The sequence below is a fragment of the Hippoglossus hippoglossus genome, chromosome 19, assembly GCF_009819705.1.
Source record: "Hippoglossus hippoglossus isolate fHipHip1 chromosome 19, fHipHip1.pri, whole genome shotgun sequence".
NCBI classification, from domain to species: domain Eukaryota; kingdom Metazoa; phylum Chordata; class Actinopteri; order Pleuronectiformes; family Pleuronectidae; genus Hippoglossus; species Hippoglossus hippoglossus.
Genome location: NC_047169.1, coordinates 6244258 through 6261554, shown reverse-complemented (window position 1 = coordinate 6261554; position 17297 = coordinate 6244258). Strand labels below are relative to the sequence as shown.

Genomic DNA, 17297 nt, shown 5'->3' with positions numbered 1-17297 from the left:
CCAAAAATGTACTAAAGTAAAGTTAAATGTACCACATTAACTATTCTACCTCAGTAAAAGTACTTGCTTTTACTTATAGTTTAAGAGTGAAAGTAACTTGCGGAGTGGAGCCTGCACCCTAATGCAACGGCATTTTGCGTAGTAGGAAGTAAAGGTATTTGGTATTATATATGTAGTGAAGTAAAAGTGAAAAGTACCCAAACAAATCTACTCAGGATTAAGTACAGATCTAGATGCATGAACAATGTGCTTTAGTTCAGTAATGAAGTACATGTACTTTGTTACATCCCAAGATTGTTTACCAACATCTGTATTGGCCTCTATGACATAAAATTGTGCTTTTAAAGATTAGACACATTGATTTGCGTTGTCTCTTACTTTATTGACCTCAGCTGCTAATGCAATGTCCAGTGGAGTTTAAGTGAGAAAGATACTGTTCAGTCATTAGAATGAACTTTGTGATGGAGCTCATTGGAAACAATCACATTAAAATCGCATGTTTAGCACATTTTAAAGTCCAGTTAAACTACATCTGCATGTGTATAAATAATATCTTTTGGTATTTTGTTTTGTCAAAGGCCAATTTTTTTGCCCATATCCACTGGACTATATATTTCTCAGAATATGGTTCTGTCCAAAAGGCAGCAGTGCATGATGGGTAAGCAATCAGCGGGCTCTCTCAGGACTCTCCCTTTTACGTAGTAAGGCTGTCTTTGATGTGTACTGCAGTAAACACAGGCGGTTCTCTCCCGACCACTGTCTCCTGGGGGATAGGGCTCAGCACAAGAACACTAATGAGCACATTAGAAGGAAGCCATAGAGGGAAAATGCTAGTTGTAAATGGAATCGTCTCTTGTGTTGTCTGCAGCGAGGAGGCTGTGTCTAGAGTGGGTCTGAATGCATCTCACTGCATGCATATAGCAACGTCTGTGAAGAATACGGAGACAACTGCACCAAGAAGATTCTCTCCCGACCTCATGGACACGCAAATGCGAGATTTTAAAAACAGGATTCGAGTCGTTACAGATAAAACCGGTGACATCACCACTGCTTCCAGTCGCACTTTAATTAACAGTTGAAGGTAATCGTGCATCGGAGCTAAAACGTGAAAAGCAGGACGGCGAAACAGAGCCGACTTCAGTCACACAGCTTCACAAATGGAACATTCACCAGTGAATTACACTTAAGATAATCAAAGGGCAGGTCTTATCCATGTTCCATTAAGCAGCACAACATCTGCAGACGTGTTTTTGTTTCTGCACTTTGATTAGCTCCATGTCTGCTCATTCACAGATAAGAGCATCAAGCGCTGTCACTTTTTCTGAATAAAAAAAACCCATAATATGTCCCATGTGATGTTTTCAATGACATTTGTAATGTGAGCACGCATGCAGAATTTACATTCACCTTCATTTTTTATTCGCTAGTTGCAACTCATGGGACTTTTGCTTCAGTTGTTTAGTTGTTGTAACCTTCACGCTACAACAACAGATAATGAAGCCCCCCCCCCCCCCCCATCAGAAATACGTATCAGAATGAGAAAAATCCTACATTTACTTTACGCTGAAAGACTTTTTGAAGATTTCGCACAAAAGCGATCCAACAGTAACGACTGAGCGGAAAGTGCTAGGCTCAGTATTCCTCTCAGATAACTCTGATCTCTCAAGCATCATGTGAATCTGTGATCCCCAGCCAGTGGATTCCTTGAAAGTTACCAAGGGAATTGGCAATCTGGATTGCCTTTGTGCAACGGGGAGAGTGAGAGACGTGAAAATGATTTCAAAGAGTCCAGGATGAATCACGCTCCCAATGCAGCTGCCATTTATTAGCACATTTTCCACAATGCTGTGTGTTTTTTTTGTTTTTTTTTCACAGCAACCAAACAGTAGCCGTGTTTCATTGAGTTTGCTGGAGGATTGCATGAGGAGGGTTTTATTTTGAGGATAAAAAAAAAAAAAAAAGAGGCTTCATTAGAAGTGCTGAAAAATGAGCCTAGTGGCAACTTGTATGTTGTGTTTGTCATAATTAGTCGTGACACTACATCTCAATAATAACCAAAACCAAGGGACACATCATTTATTAGCTATTACCTCAATAATGAAGATGGAGACTCATTTTTAAAAAAGTGTGATTTCATTACTAATTTTATATCAAAACGTGCACAAATTTATTGGTTTGACTGCACGGATGTGTTACAGGGTTTATGTTGATACCCTCGGGGTCAACCCCTTGATATTCAACAAATGACAAACACTGGAAACATCAGAAAATATAAATACCCACATTATCGCCATTCTGCTTTGTCGCACTCAAGAATCTGATTAATTGCGCTCTTAACTCGCTGTGTTTTCTTGCAGGGGAATATTTAAAGAACGTAGCACTTTACCAGGATCCCGTTTGACAGATGCTCGTTCAGAAAAAATTGTCCTCGCTACGCTGCAGATTTTTTTTACCATTTCTTGCCTGTCACAGTGATGAAAAGAGAAGCCGTAACAAATTGACAGCCTGTTCTGCTGGAGGCCAAACATACTGTATGTGAAGATGACTTGTTCCGTGATGTGGCCAACAGGGCTAAAAGAGGTGATTCTCGGAAAAGTCTTTATTTCATATTGCAGATTTGTTAGAGGTAATTGGTGCAGAAAAGCATGAAGTGAATAATTTAGTTACTGGTATTGGTCACTGGTTGAATAGGGAAGATAATCCAGGGATGGATCCAGGGCTGGAATCTGATTGGCCCCTGAAGTGTCTCTGTCTTTTCAGTTGTCTTTATTTTTATATATAAACTAGTCAATTACGAACAATACTAAAAGAAAATGTGACATTTTGTTAAGAATTTTATTTTCTACGCTTTTTGAAGAACACAATGTGCTTGATCCAGGTACAATTTTCATTTCTGTCAATGACTTCAATGTGCACCTTCCTGAATCAGGAATTGTGCACGGATGTTGGACCTATACTCGGCCCCCCTGTGTAAATTGTGGCCCCTTCATGGCCCCTGATTTAGAAAAATCCCAGATCCGCCTCTGACATCAACCCATTCTAGAATTTCTTTGCACAAACTATGCTGTGCTATGTTTAATTTAAGACTCTCCTGTCTCTCTGGGTATGAAACTGGCACATCCGCTGTCGGAGAAAAAGAAGCGATATACAAAAGGTGCTGCACTCATGTCCCTTGGAAGCTTTTTCTGGAAGCTTTGCCCCTCATGAAAAAAAAATATGGGGACATCATACATCATCATCGATTCCCCAAAGTGCTGTGTCATTGCAACGGAGACGACCTTGTGTAGTTCACGTTCCACCCCTGTGCCCTGTCACCAACATGTGACAAATGGAATGACGGCGACGCTTGAAACGTACGAGAGAGAGAGAGAGAGAGAGAGCGAGCGCTTTCTCCTCCGGCCTCTTTTGGGTGAAGATGACAAGTTTGGGGAAATAAAGTTTTTGAATCGCCCGAGCACAGATAAGATTTCTCGACACAGGTACTAAAAGGGTGTTTGGTATCCGCATGACCTTGGCTTCTCTAATGTAAATATATCAATGGTTAGGCTTACAGTACAAAATCAATTTGGGCTTTTGTCAGAACAGCTCTGCCTCTTAAACCTGAACCGCTGACCTAAAATAGCGGACGTTGTCTTTGTATATCAAACGTGTCGTTTTTCACGTGTGGTCACCGCCACTGTCTGAGTAAAAGCTGCGAGGGACTTTTAACGCCATGACAATTATTGCCGCAGACGTGCATAACACAAGGGAGAATTGTGTTCTATTTTCTATTATTAAAGTTTCTTCTTGAAATAGATAACCTTTCGAACGATGCACACAGGGAATTTGTGGAATTTATATTACGAGATGTGATGCGATGTGTTTTAAAGCCTCGAGAGTGAAGGAGTCAGCTCAGGTTCAAGGCCTACTTTCATATGCATCAAACTCTAGGGGCTGATAAATGAGAAGTGATCCACAAATTAGCATTCGCAAAGTAAGACGTGCAACAGATACAGATCGTGCATGTATATCCTGTTGAGCACGTCCTCGCGCACAGAACCCACGTGCATCTGCACATGTGGTGTGAGCTGCTACATTTAAGTGGCGTGAGCGATATCTTCCAAAGTTTCGGTCGGGCCCCAGGAGCGCCACATATCTCCGTTTGTGTTCCCTCTGATCTCTCATCATCTCTGGGGCCTAACATCAAGAGCCCCAGATTTATCGAGCAATGGCCATAAACACAACACAGATTGAAGTGGGTGCTGGGGCACAAAAAAAAAAAAAGAGGGATTACCAAGTTTTTATTGTCCCGCACGCGATTGGTCGCTAGAGGCTCAGCTGACAAAAGGCCAGTGGCCGGCACATAAAGCAGCTTGGGCGACAAAGATTTGGCCGACTCACACAAAGGGATGACAGAGATAGGCCTGGAATGACAGTCGGAAGAATATGTTGTGTGCGAACACGTGTGTCGCTGTGCATATTATAAATGGATGAAAGCAGAATCAGACGTGTAATCCCATTGTATTGGCAAGGTATTGAGCGTAATACCAGTCAATCCAATTTTCAATGCTTGATTACATCATGGAGTGAAAGCGCTCCTGAGTGATAATCACTGTATGTGTGTGTGTGCACTTGTGTGGCTGCACATGCTAGCAGGCACAACGTCTGGGCGTCGCTGTGGCCACATGCCTGACAGCTGTGCATATTTCACAGGGTGGAGAACCCTGCATTGCAGTGCTCGTGCATGGCAGCCATGCTCGTGATGCGAGAGCAGCTCAGGGTCAGACTGGAAGAAGAGAATTAGAGGCTGCATCGCCGGGGCCCGGCTCTCGCTGTGCCCTGCCTCTCTGTGATGTAACGTTGTGTCTTTACCTCTATTATTTACTTCTGTGTTTACCAAAGCGACCAGATGGGGAAACTCACTGAAGAAGTGAGGTTAAACGACCTCACACGAAACAAACAGCTGGATAAGCTCAAAGAATGCAGATGCTTTGTACTGAATAGAACCAAAGCAGTGCACTGTTGATAGCATTGATGACACTGGATTTGTTTTAAATCATGATTTCTCTTTTGCATCAGGTTTAAAAAACTTTAAACCTATTTTTCTCTGTTCATAATGAAGGCAGATGCGCCAATGGCCTTCTCTCCTGTAGCTCACGAATTTCAGAAATCAACATGGAATGAATCGTCTCTTTGAGTCTGCGGAGAGCAGATGCATTTTTAGTGCCAAAAAAAAGAAATTGGTGTAGAAGAAACTACAACCAGTGGCACATCAAAGAGATTAAAGGAATGAGAAATGTTCATGTGTGAATTTGCAACAATTTTGAGAAGCAAAGTTGAAAGAAGTTTATCTGCTTAACTTTAACTAAACCTGTCTCCCTCTGTCTCCAGCAGTGGCCCCCACGCTCCCCAGTCCACGGTCAGAGGTCTTCAAGCCTTGTGTGGAAGATAAGGACCTGGCCTTCTGTCTGAATGAGGGAGAATGCTCCATCATTGAAACCGTGGCCGGGGTTCACAGGCACTGCAGGTGAGCAGGATGGTTCTTGTGTGTGTGTGTCAGTGTCTGAGGCGTTCGGTTACTTTCTCAGCATCGACGTTTCCTCTCTTTTGCCCTTCCCCTCTAATTGCTAACCTTGGGGTCATTTTCATTCAAGCATGCTTTCTGTTTTGTCTCCGTCCCGACGGAGCGTGTTCTTTGGGCGATGAAACGCCGGGAAAATCGTTGTGCAAATGCAACTAAAATGCACCGGTGATCCAGAGATTCAATGAGTCGCTCCTGGAGATCCACAGAATCCATAGTGCTCACTTCATCAAGTGTGTCCCGAAATGACCCCCTCACATTTTAATGAGCGATCGCACTTTGCATCGGATTTGAACTTCCCTTTCCCCATCCTCCCGTGGCCACCCGACAGCGTACACAGCATAAACCTCTCACGCTCCCACCGGTCAGCTGACTCTAACCGCTCTCCTTCCTGCCACATAATTATTTCCCTCTGACAGTCGACATTTCTCAGACTTCAGTCTTTTGGAGTTCATCGTCTGTGACAGCTGTAAGTCTTGGCTGTTTGACAGATTTTCTCCCTGGTTAATTTCTGCGGTAATGACGTCGGGAGGAGAAGCACAGAACTTCACTTGTAACTAATTGGTTTCCTCTGTGGGCAGCGGGAGCGTTTTGCAGCAGCCTTCAGAAAGTCCTGCAGGTTTAAAGTTAACCAGACATTTTCCGGGCTGGTTAACTCTGAGAGACGCGGTCAGATTCTAAAGTATGCACAAGCTTAGCAACACAACAAGGCCTTCAAATAACTTTTCCAATAACTTAATGCAAATACAAAAGAGACCTCAGCATTGGTTGAAAACAACCACTTTAAACCTGAGGGTTTTCTGAAGAGCTGAGAGAATTGTCAACATTTACAAAAACATTCATTTCGAAGCCTCTGAAGTAGATAGAGAGATGAAATCAAAAAAACTTTGCATTGCTTAAACATTTAAGGCTTTCATTCCAAATCATTTCCTTTCCCCTAAACTTTGTGTTTAGAAACCAATAAAGCCGGCGAACTCACCAAGATGCTTCTCCTCCTTCTCTCTCCTCCTCCTCAAACTCATCTCTTTGCCGCCTGAGCCTCGGTCAGCGCGAACATCGTCTTGGTCTAATTCTTCTTCATTATTCTTTATTGCTGCTTTGATCGATGAAACTCTCCCTTCGATCGTCAACCATTGTCCGAACAACTACTTTAAACTTTAAACTAACTACTTTGAACTCCACTTCCCATAATGCATTTAGCCTCTCCTGCAAGTATTTCAGCAGATCATGATGTATGTACATCAGTCACATGTCTTGAACATCATGACATAGCGTAATCTAATGTTCTGATAAAAATACTGTCTCATGTTAGAACCAATATCCTTCCTCTCCACAGTGGTCGCAACCCCTCAGCACGTGTTTTCTGCTCTTTCGCTTTAGGGGCCGTCCAAAAATATATAATTATAATAGTTGGGCAAACCCCGAGATCCATAATCACCCAAATGATGAACCCAGGGATCAGAGATGCAGCTGATTCTCTGAACCAAACACAGGATGAACAAGGGGAACAAATGTGATCTTCGATTTGGTTGGACAAAAGTTTTAATAGTAAAAATCAGTCGTACAAAAAAGCTTTTTCTCCTCCTGTGTTAACCTTGCATGCAGATAGTTTGATGTGCCCTCTTTGGTATGAGGTGCATTTTAATGACAGGCTTGTAGGAGAAGGCATTTGCAGGATCCTTCTTTGATCATCCTTGAAAGGCAGCTGACTCTTTTATTCTTCCGCAATTTTCTTTTCTTTGTTTTTTCTTTTTTCTTTCGTTGCCCTCCGGGAGCCTTCAGTCTCTCAAACCCCGACTGGCCAACAGCTTAAATACAGGAACTCCACTTAATAGACCCCTGACTTCAATGCAATCGTATAATGTGACAAACAAACTAAAATACGTATAGAGAAACAAACCTGAGCTATTTGAATGTCTTTAACGACTGAGTTGCATAGCAGATTGCATCATCAATGACACATGACCATGAGTCTAGTCTTTCAGGAAATAAACAGTATTCAAAAATAGAATAAACACTCAGGAAATCGTGTATTTAATTAAAGTCCCACTCCAGTAGCTTGTCCAAAACTTTTGTTCTTCTGTTAAAATGACATATTCATGAAATAATTTGCCTCATGGCCTGAAAACGGCTTTAAATGTAACTTTACACCTTCCTTCCTCATTGACTGGGATCTATGAAAATGCTAACATGGCCCCACCGCTGCTCCTCGTCCACCCTCACAGCGCCACCTGCAGTTGAGCATTTGTTGCAAGCTACTGAGCCCCACCCACAAGTTGACAGGATTGGTTCCTTGGGAGTTCCACATGGGAGACACATTTAAACACTTTAGAATTTACATCTTTAAAGCTCACTGGACTTTGGGTTTGACAAATAGTGAAACAAGCCACATTTTAGTACTAAAAAAACTGTAAAATCTTCAGTATTTGCATGACACAAAATATACTGTATATACTTTTATTTGATAGCGAGACTATGATTAAGTAAAAGATAAGCGAGAGGGATTCAGTGTGTGTTTCCTGTCAAATTACAGTGGCCGGCTCAACAATTTGCAATGTGCTGTCGGCGCAACAGCAGCATCAATAAACCCTGAAGACTCATAGCAGCGACCCTCTGGACTATAATTAGTGACGGCCGAATGACTGCATACTATAGGAGTCAGCACAGACCGGAGGGTCCAACCTAGTTGCGCTATCTGGCGATTTCTCCTGAGCCGAGAAAAAAATGATTACAGGTTTGTGCGCTGTTCTATTGAAAGGTTGTTTCGTTTGCCTGAGAGAAGCTGAGGCAGAGTCAGAAAGAAACATCATAATTTGACTCAAATAAGAGTCCTTTGAAAATAAAGTCTATAAAGTTGAAATAAGTTATGCTTGTCAAACCTTTCAGATGGAATTCTTTCCATTCCCTGGCATGAAAGAGTATTTCTTCATTGTTCACTTGTCTTTCATTTTGAATGTGAAATGTTCAACTGTCTTCAACGGCCTTTTGTTTACTTCGGATCGCAGCTGTTTCCCGCTGGGCAGGTAATGTACAGTCACCTTGTGTTTGCTGAAAAAAAATGGCTTCCTGCAGTTTTATTTTCCAGGGCTTCAACCATATGGACTGTCAAACCAAGAAACAATGAGCCCGAAAGCTGCAAATAGCTGTCGAGTTGCTGCTGTGTCATTACGGTTATTCATGCCACATTGTACGTGATCTGCTCCTCTCTTCGTCCTCCTGTCAGAGAGACTGTGCAGTGAGGTAAACCCAGATCTCGACCGTCCACATTACTGGATACGAGATAAAAACTGAAAAAAAAGTTTGTTCACACTCCCTGTTTCTGGTGCCGGAGACTCAGCCGCGGATCAGTCGTCCCCCAGAACGGTGTCAGATCAGTGGCGTCATGACAGTCGCCCCTCATCGCCACCGCTCCCGTCTTTTGAGCAGAGAAAGTAAAAGTTTTAAAGATCGCTGCCTCCATTGACGTCATGTTCTCCTCCGAGCCACGGCGCAAACGGCATAATAGATGGTTGGATGTTTTCCAACATGAGACAAGTGGAGATGACTGCACAATCTTGAATCATTGGACGAGATCACAGTTTAGAACTTGGGAAATCAATTCAGTTTGTTATGAAACATTTGCCTTGCTCTCTTCTGTTACTAAGCCCCCCCCCCCACAGACACACACACACTCATGCTGGATGTTCATGTTTGCCAATGCTAATAAGGAGCCCAAAATAAATATGCAAATGTGAGTTTAAGACCTACTTCCACATCAGCGCTCTGCCCCTCTTATACACTAAGTAGAATTAATGTACAATAACTCAAAGATCCCATGATGCTCGGGCTTCAACACATCACGGCTCAATCCTATTCATTGTATAGATAACCAGGAATTACATCACTTTAAATCAGGCTATTTTGTGAACCAAGCCATTCCTTAAGTGATCTGCCAAAACCCCCGAGGGTGGTAGAAAAATCACTGAAATACACAATATGTACATTTCTGTAATTGGTGATGAAGACATGACTGTTCCACTAAAGTGAAGCCAAAGCTTCTTGATTTCCCCCTGGTGGCTGGCTGCAGTATAGACCTCCTCCGTGTTAGTGCATGAGATATGGGCCAAACACATCTGTCAATTTCTCTGATGTTATCACGTATTTTCAAGTGCTTCTTTTATCCAGCAAGTTTTAAATTGCTATTTGATGCTAGATAAACATGATAAAATGTGATTGACAGGTGAGATTGACTCAGGATTGGTCGAGCGTGTGTATCTGTGGGAGTTCGATACTGAAACTCCATCCCCTGATCGCAGTCGCAAAGACTCTGGCTCCGAAAGATGCCATTGGTGCAAGATGGGGATATTTAGGCTTAATTTGTGGATAGTAGGAAGAAGTGGAGATGCAACTATGTCCCCACGCCAGAGGTAAAGAATCGCCACGGGCGTATATAGGGCACCCCAGATTAAATGAACACATGTTGCTGTGATCCCATGAGAATCGATGCCCAGCGTAAAAATTCAGTGTCAGGACACAAGGAGACGAATAGAACCTGCGGCACACCGTTGGGACACTTCGGCTGTGCCGGTGCAGCGCGGACCTGCCAGCGCCCGACGGTGCCACAGAGTCCACAGCTACGTCCTTTAAGTGTCACTCCATTCATTATGGTGCTTGTGACGTTAGTTTTTTTCCCTAGATGAAGGATTCGAGGTAAAATATCCAGGCACATTATTCAGAAAGAGTTAGAAAATGATTTTTGTTTGTGCATTTCTATTTTTTCTTCATATAACCGCGCCTTTAATCATGCACTTTCTGCTGTGATTTATAGGTGGGTGGTTCAAGAATGAAAATGTTAAATCTCAACACCTGAATTTCCGCGGTGCATAATCATTACTAAAAACACAATGTTTTTGTTCCTCTGCTCAACCCAGCGAAGCGAAGCCGCACTCATGGTAATTCAGCTGAATATCCAGTGTGTGTATTATCCACGTGTTTTTCATTTTTGAATCCACGTGTTTTCTTTGATTGTTATGAGTAGAGTTGCTGGGAGGTTAATTGTTAGTGCAAAGAGTAATGCATTGGTTTGCTCCGTATGTGAGGTCTGTGAATTACAGGAGAGCGTGTGTGTAATTCAGTGAAGCGCAGCTTGCCGGAGCCACTTAAAGTTCCCTCCAGAGCACGAGACTAAACAGGACTTTATGGCCTCTGATAATATCTGATGGAAATAACTGTGTTGTAATTGATCATTCTGCATGGACGCCGTACATTCAGCTTAGCTCTTACACACCATGCGCCCCAGCCCATGTTAAATGTTCTTTGTGCCTTTTTCGCAACACAAACACAAACCGTTTCCACTCGGTTTCTAGTTAGAAATGCTGGACCTGCTCAGTGATGCAGGTTTTGACTTTGATGCGAGGTCTCGGCAGAATCCGCCTGACATGTGCTCAGCAAACCAAAAGCAGGTCTTTAGCCACGGTTGGAGGGTGCTGTGGAATATATGTGTCTGGAATGAGGGCGCACTGCAGCTCTGGCCACCACCTGCTGCATTGTGCTGGTGAAACAGACGTGTGGTCATTACGGCATGAAGAAGCTCTGCATGCTTTACTACAAACAGCAATACAAGTGAATTCCTAATTGATTCTTCAACGATGGTTTCTACTCTCCTGCAGACTTGTCTTTCTGCGGAAACATCGTCCCCATGCTGCGAAATATCTTCTTCTCTTGACTCAAATGGAGGATTTCTCTCGCATAAATCAGCTGGTCTCCCTTTAATCAAATCCCCGCCTTCTTTTAACATAATGTTTCGTAACTTGTGCTGGACCTTGTATCGACACGGCACGACACAGAGGCACAGATGATGCAAAGCTGCTGCAAGTTGGTTCTATAGCGGAAACGGCCTGATGCTGCCACGTGAGGGGAAAATACCATTTGCATATGGGTACTTATATTTCAATCATGATGTAAGCCTGTAATGTTGATGTAAAAATGCAAATTGTGAGTGTAAAGCAAAGTAGAGAGTGGGTAGATGTCATTTTAACAAACTATATTAAGTTCCACTGGTGAGATATTTAAAAGCCTTCATTCTAAGATGTTGATATTGCTAGTATCGAGGCCCGTGCGTGTAATTCAACACCTGAAACCTATTAAAAAGTATAAATACAGATTAAATGAGAGTCTGATAATGGTTGTTTTCTCAAGATCAAATCTATCTGTGCGGTTTCGGCATCAATTAAATGTGAATTTAACGTCAAAGCTAATGGAACTGACCCTGCTTTGCTTTATAAACACCGAACACACAAAAGTGATCTGAAGCTGCCTGTAATCAATCTGCGTATAGAAGTGAGAGTCAGACCTGCCCGGTGCTTTTTCGTTCTGCCGTGAATGTTTCGAATGCGTTGCTTTCATTCACCTCAGCACGAAGGATGAAATCACTGTCCTTCGAGTGTGCATTTAAAAGCCTGGTGGAGCTCAAGGTAGTTCGTGTGTCTACTATTACCATGGAAACGTCTTCCCTTATTAGTATGAGGCCAGAAGCAGAAAGAGAAAAATAACTAGGTGTTGTTGACTCACGTAGTATTCCTGCCACATTCAAACGTTCCACAATCACCTGTCCGTTGCATAATATTGTGTGTTGTATTGATTCTGATTGATCAGACCTCACAGGCTTATTGTATGAACAATTGTGCGCCCGTGAATAATTCATGATGGAATTTACACATTTGATTGCTTCAACTAACTTTGACATGAGGTGTTGGCTCGTATTTAAATTAATATTGATTTTTTTTTTTTATATGCTTTCCTTCAAAACCAGTATGATGGATGACTCATGGGAAAAAAACAGCATTTCCTACGTTAATGTGGAATGTGTGCGTGTGTGCATGTGAACGCCTGAGGAGACATGTTCATCTATCCTGATGAGGAAGCGCGTGTTCCCTCAAACCCCCGATGACAAAAAGAGCTGTTTCCTTTGGTAATTCACTGTCGGGTTAAGCTTAGGGATACGCTCAGAGTGCTCCGTGTGTGTGTTTGTCTGCGTGAGCGTGAGTTGTTGTTGTTTCTTCCTCCCGAGGACCCAGGAGATGTTGACAGCAGTATTAACAGAGTCTGATATGACAAAATGAATCTCATAAATGAAGACCACAGCCTCTTAACTTCCCCTTGCTGTTTTTCCCTTCCTCTCATCTTCCCCTCTTTCTACGGGGAGCCAGTTCAGCGATTAAATTGTCACTGCACCGTCAGACCTTGACAGGCTGCACTAATCCACGATGCTGTCGCTCCTCTGCTGATCCATCCTGCTATAGGGAGGACGTTCTCTCGGCTTAGAGCCAATGGGCCATGTCCCCCCCCCGCTACCCCACCCAGCTGCCATATGAAAGCAACACAATTATAAACACGTATACCTGTTCACACCTTTACAATCCCATCATCTCGGCTTGGGGTTGACCTGAGCTGGCAGATTCAATTCATTGATTGAATAAAAAAAGAAATGGTGCCCCAAATGTGAAACTGGCTTCATCGTTTCCTGACCTACGTTCTCTAGCTTTCATTTCCTCTCAAAATACGTTTAACATGTTATGTGTAAGACCAAACTTATCATTCCTCGTATATCTACTTACTACTACATGCATGCTAACACACTAATTATACAAAATTCTCCATTCATGCCTCGGTCTTGGCTCATTCAGCTTTATCCCGCAGGCCCGTCACGAACGCGGCAGATGAAAGACTCACATGTCCACACTCAGCTAACGAAGGATGCCTTGTTTTTTTCGAGCGGAGCGTTAACGAGCCCGGGACGGACGCGCTGGAAAGAAATCCACCGTGCCTGAAGTAAATTAAAGCCTTCAAGAAGTGTTGGTCTATGTTTTACCGATAATATATCCAGCTCACTTTTAAACAAATGTACATTGAATTAATTTTTTTTATTTCACAGGAAAGCAATGGCACCCATGTGTAATAATATATAACAAGCTACTGGAATGTCAATTGTGATAAACCTTTTGTGTCAAAGTGAATTTAAATCCTCAGTGTTTTGGGGCCTTTACGTGATATTTTTTGTTGCAGTATTGCAAATGGCCACAAGGATGAATTGTCAGTAAGGCTGAGTGGTCCTGAGAGATGTTCCGATACCAGCATTGGAAATAAGTGGCGAGTGCAGGGATCTATGTACCGATATGAAACCTCGTCTTTAAAGTAGATTACTTTCACCCAGATAAAACTGCGATTTTCTTTTCACAGAAATCACAGTTGCATTGTAGCTACCGCCGCTGGCAAGTTCTGTTCGCCGGCAACATTAGGCAGAGCGAGTAAAAATGTCACGATGTCAACAGCTTTCGAAAGGAAGTAATTGCTTTGCATTCCCTAGATTTATTTCTTTGTGATCTTTTTCAATCCAGGTATCAGAATCGATATCTGAACATCTCTGGTGGTTCTGCCGTATCTAGCTAAATCCACCCGTGGCCTCCTAGCAAGCTGCCTCTGGAATGTAAAGCTTCTTTCCCACATGCACTGCAACCCTGAATTTTTCAAGACATTACCCAGAGGTAACAGCGGACAACCCGTCGGGAGCACTGGGACGTTTCCTGGTGGTCTGACGGTCACGTTGGTTCACCACGAGCAGTCAGCCAGACCAGCCATGATATGAGAGGCAGCACTGAGCCACTGTGACCTCTCCTGTGCATGACGGCTATACGTCACTTAACCGCTGAGGATTGCAGGCGCGTGTGTGTGTCCACAGCGTCTTGGATAATGGCCGTCGATAATGATAATAATCATCCATTGTTGATGAGCATTGGGAGAAGTGAAGTGAGAGAGCAGGCGCACACACAGGAGAACTACCACCTTGCGCCTAATGTTTTATTAACTTACAGACGTAATTATAACCTGCACATGGTTTCTGCTGTGACTGTACACTATAAACATGAGGCATTCTCCTTTAATAACAGGAATATGTTTTAAATATATATATATAATCAAATGTTATTCATTGGTCAATCACAAATTGTTGTATTGTTTTGAATGTGGACAATTTTCTTCCCGGATGAACCAAGTAGATAAATGTACAACAGGGTTAGAATAAGCATGAGGGTGGCCTGGGATGGGTCTAATTCCTGGCCTGAATTATTTGTTTCAGTCTGTCCCTGCCAGGAGGAGCTCGGGGATTAAAGGTCTCTGACACTGTGACAGATTTCCCCAGCGTCAGCTAGTTAGCCAGGAGGCCACTGACACGACGGGGAAGGTTTTTAGTGTTTTCATATGTAAAGCAAGATAAATAAATCTTTGTTAATTGAGCGAGGGCCAATCTGTTGTAAGTGCTTTGTTTGAGGCTAATTGGGTTAGTTGAAGTCTTTAATTTAAATGAATTACATCAACCCAGTGTTTGGGATGCAAGGTGTCAACTCACCAGCGTGTGGTTGTTTGCTCAGAAGTTTCTGCTCCACTGATTGTGTTGAGAATATCCTGATATAGGGAGGTTCTGCAGAATAAGGAGCGAGCGTGGGTCACAGTGAGTGAACTTGTAATGACACTATTTGCATGCGCTGGTGGATTGTTTGCATGAGAGTGTTCACGGGCTCACTGACCACTCACAAGCAGCATTAATTAATACAGTCCGCTGCAGTGAGTAATCAACCCCCATCAACCTCCTCTCCTCTCCACCGGAAGATTTTTTCTTTTCTTTCTGCCTTCATCGCTGGGAGCTGTGAACGTGAACCTAATGACCAAATCCGTTGTACCTGACATTAAGCGGACGGTTCCCTGCCAGCTCCCAAGTATTAAGTCTGTGTAATGTCCAATTGAGCGGATATGTGAATGGGGAAGGTCATTGTCTGGAGAAATCCCAGCGAGCAAGCGGACGTGTTGGCGGTGTTTAACATTTTTCCTGCACGCTCTACAGAGGAGAGTATTTCTAAAAGTTGTGGCCACGTCTGGGTGATTTACGACAAGAAGGTTCCTGGTTCGAATCCTGGTTTGGCCATGGTCTTTCTGTGTGGAGTTTGTATGGGTTTTCTGCAGCTTCCTCCTACAGTCCAAAAACATGCAGATTGGGATTAGGTTAATTGCTGGAGACCTGTCCAGTGTGTATCCCGCCTCTTCCACAATGTCAGCCGGGATTGGCTCCATCTCCCCTCGCAACCCTCCGAGGATAAGCAGATAAAGGACGGATGGAGATCAAGTCTGACAAGGACATGTGTGAAAGGGCAAATGTCCAGTTTCTCTATATTTTCCAGAGTTCATATATGTGTAAACAGCTTAAATCGAACCCTGCGAAGGGAAACACCCACCTGCAGAGGCCTACAGCTACTGGCTCTTTCCCAGAAAAGTGGTTGTTTCTTCTGTAAAATAGCCGCGGTATCAAAATTCCTTCATAATAAAAGTCAGGGGAAATCAGTTCGACTTAAAGACATCTCACCCGGGGGCCGAGCACAGACACACGCGTCTTTGTCGCTGCCATGTCGCCTGTAAATACGAAATGAGACCTAAGAAGATCACAAAAGGAGATGACAGACAAACCGGCGCAAACATCGACTCAGCACGTCTTCCCGCTCTCTCTCTCTCTTCCCCTCATCAAATGCATGCTAAGACTTCCGATAAAGTAATGACCGAGCATTTGGCTGCCACAAAGAGACTGCGTTTGGATCTGAAGGCGGCGGCACAGCCCCTGTGAAGTCGCCTGCAGCATTTAACTTGGCATTTCGTCGTGAGCTCAGCTGGTGAAGGAGAACGGCTGCTCCTCATTACTGATGATTTTCAGCGGTGGACACAGAACGGAGGCCGCATCTTCATCTCTGAGCACAGTTAGCACTTTGACAGGCGGCTTTGATAACTCTCGCGGATATCCTGAGGTTTTTCTCAAGTACTGACTTTCTGCAGCTGTGATAGTTACATGTCATTTTTCCTGTTTTAATACAGGAAACAATGGAGACGCTTGTTTGTTTCCTCTTATCTCAGGGGGATCAGATGGTTAAGATCTCTTAGATCCGGAGTTCAGGTGCAAGACCCTGAAGTACTCTCAGCTGTACTCAGGACTGTCATCTGCACTCCACCAGAGGGAGCATTTTGGGAATTCAGCTCCTTTATGTTCTGCTGGATTTGTTTCTATACCTAGTGAGACAGGCCTAATGCTAAGGTGTTAATAGAGTTTATGTGTCTTCACAGTGCATCATGTAAGCTAATCAGCCTTTATATTCTCGTTATAAATGGTCATGTGCACATCCACCAAACCTCAGAGGAATAGGAGGCAGGAAAAAGTTAAATTTTTTCCATTTTCCTCTCCGTCTGACGTGCAGCCTCAGCCCGGCTTTACCTGAGCTGCAGCTCGTACAGTTCATCCACAGGAAGGTGTCAAGTAAGATAAACAGATCAGTTAGTTGGGGAACACAAGACACAAGGATTGAACTAAATCAAAGAAGAAGAAAAAGAGAACGGATGACTTGAACAAGCAAATGTAAGAGATAAAAAAAGCAGAAGTAATAGAGGCGGTGGGTGGCTCTTAACCGGGATGATATTTCATCATCAAACGATCTGACGTGTTTTCTCTATCTTCCCGACGTCTCCGCGCTGCTCTGCATGTTTCCACACGGCTGTTTGCTTTTGGTGTTGCGCCGGCAGAACTGTCCGCGTTCATTGATAGAGCGCCGCCGAGCTGAATCGGGATTTAATTAAGTAAAGCAGCAAATAAAAAGAGACGGAGGGAGGCAGAGAGAAATCCCATTGTTCCACCTCAACCTGTCTCGGGCCGAGATCAATTATCCGGCAA

The 17297-nt window shown here is 43.4% G+C and overlaps 1 protein-coding gene across 2 annotated transcripts in view; it reads left to right on the top strand.

Moving 5' to 3' along the window:
* Positions 1-17297, top strand: part of nrg3b (neuregulin 3b) — a 179045-nt gene that overhangs the window by 81856 nt on the left and 79892 nt on the right. Inside the window, exon 3 of one of the 2 annotated variants that reach the window (XM_034570587.1) lies at positions 5371-5506. In XM_034570587.1, the coding sequence (XP_034426478.1) occupies positions 5371-5506 (136 nt within the window). The remainder of the gene's footprint in view (positions 1-5370; positions 5507-17297) is intronic. The other variant, XM_034570588.1, reaches the window with a different exon arrangement.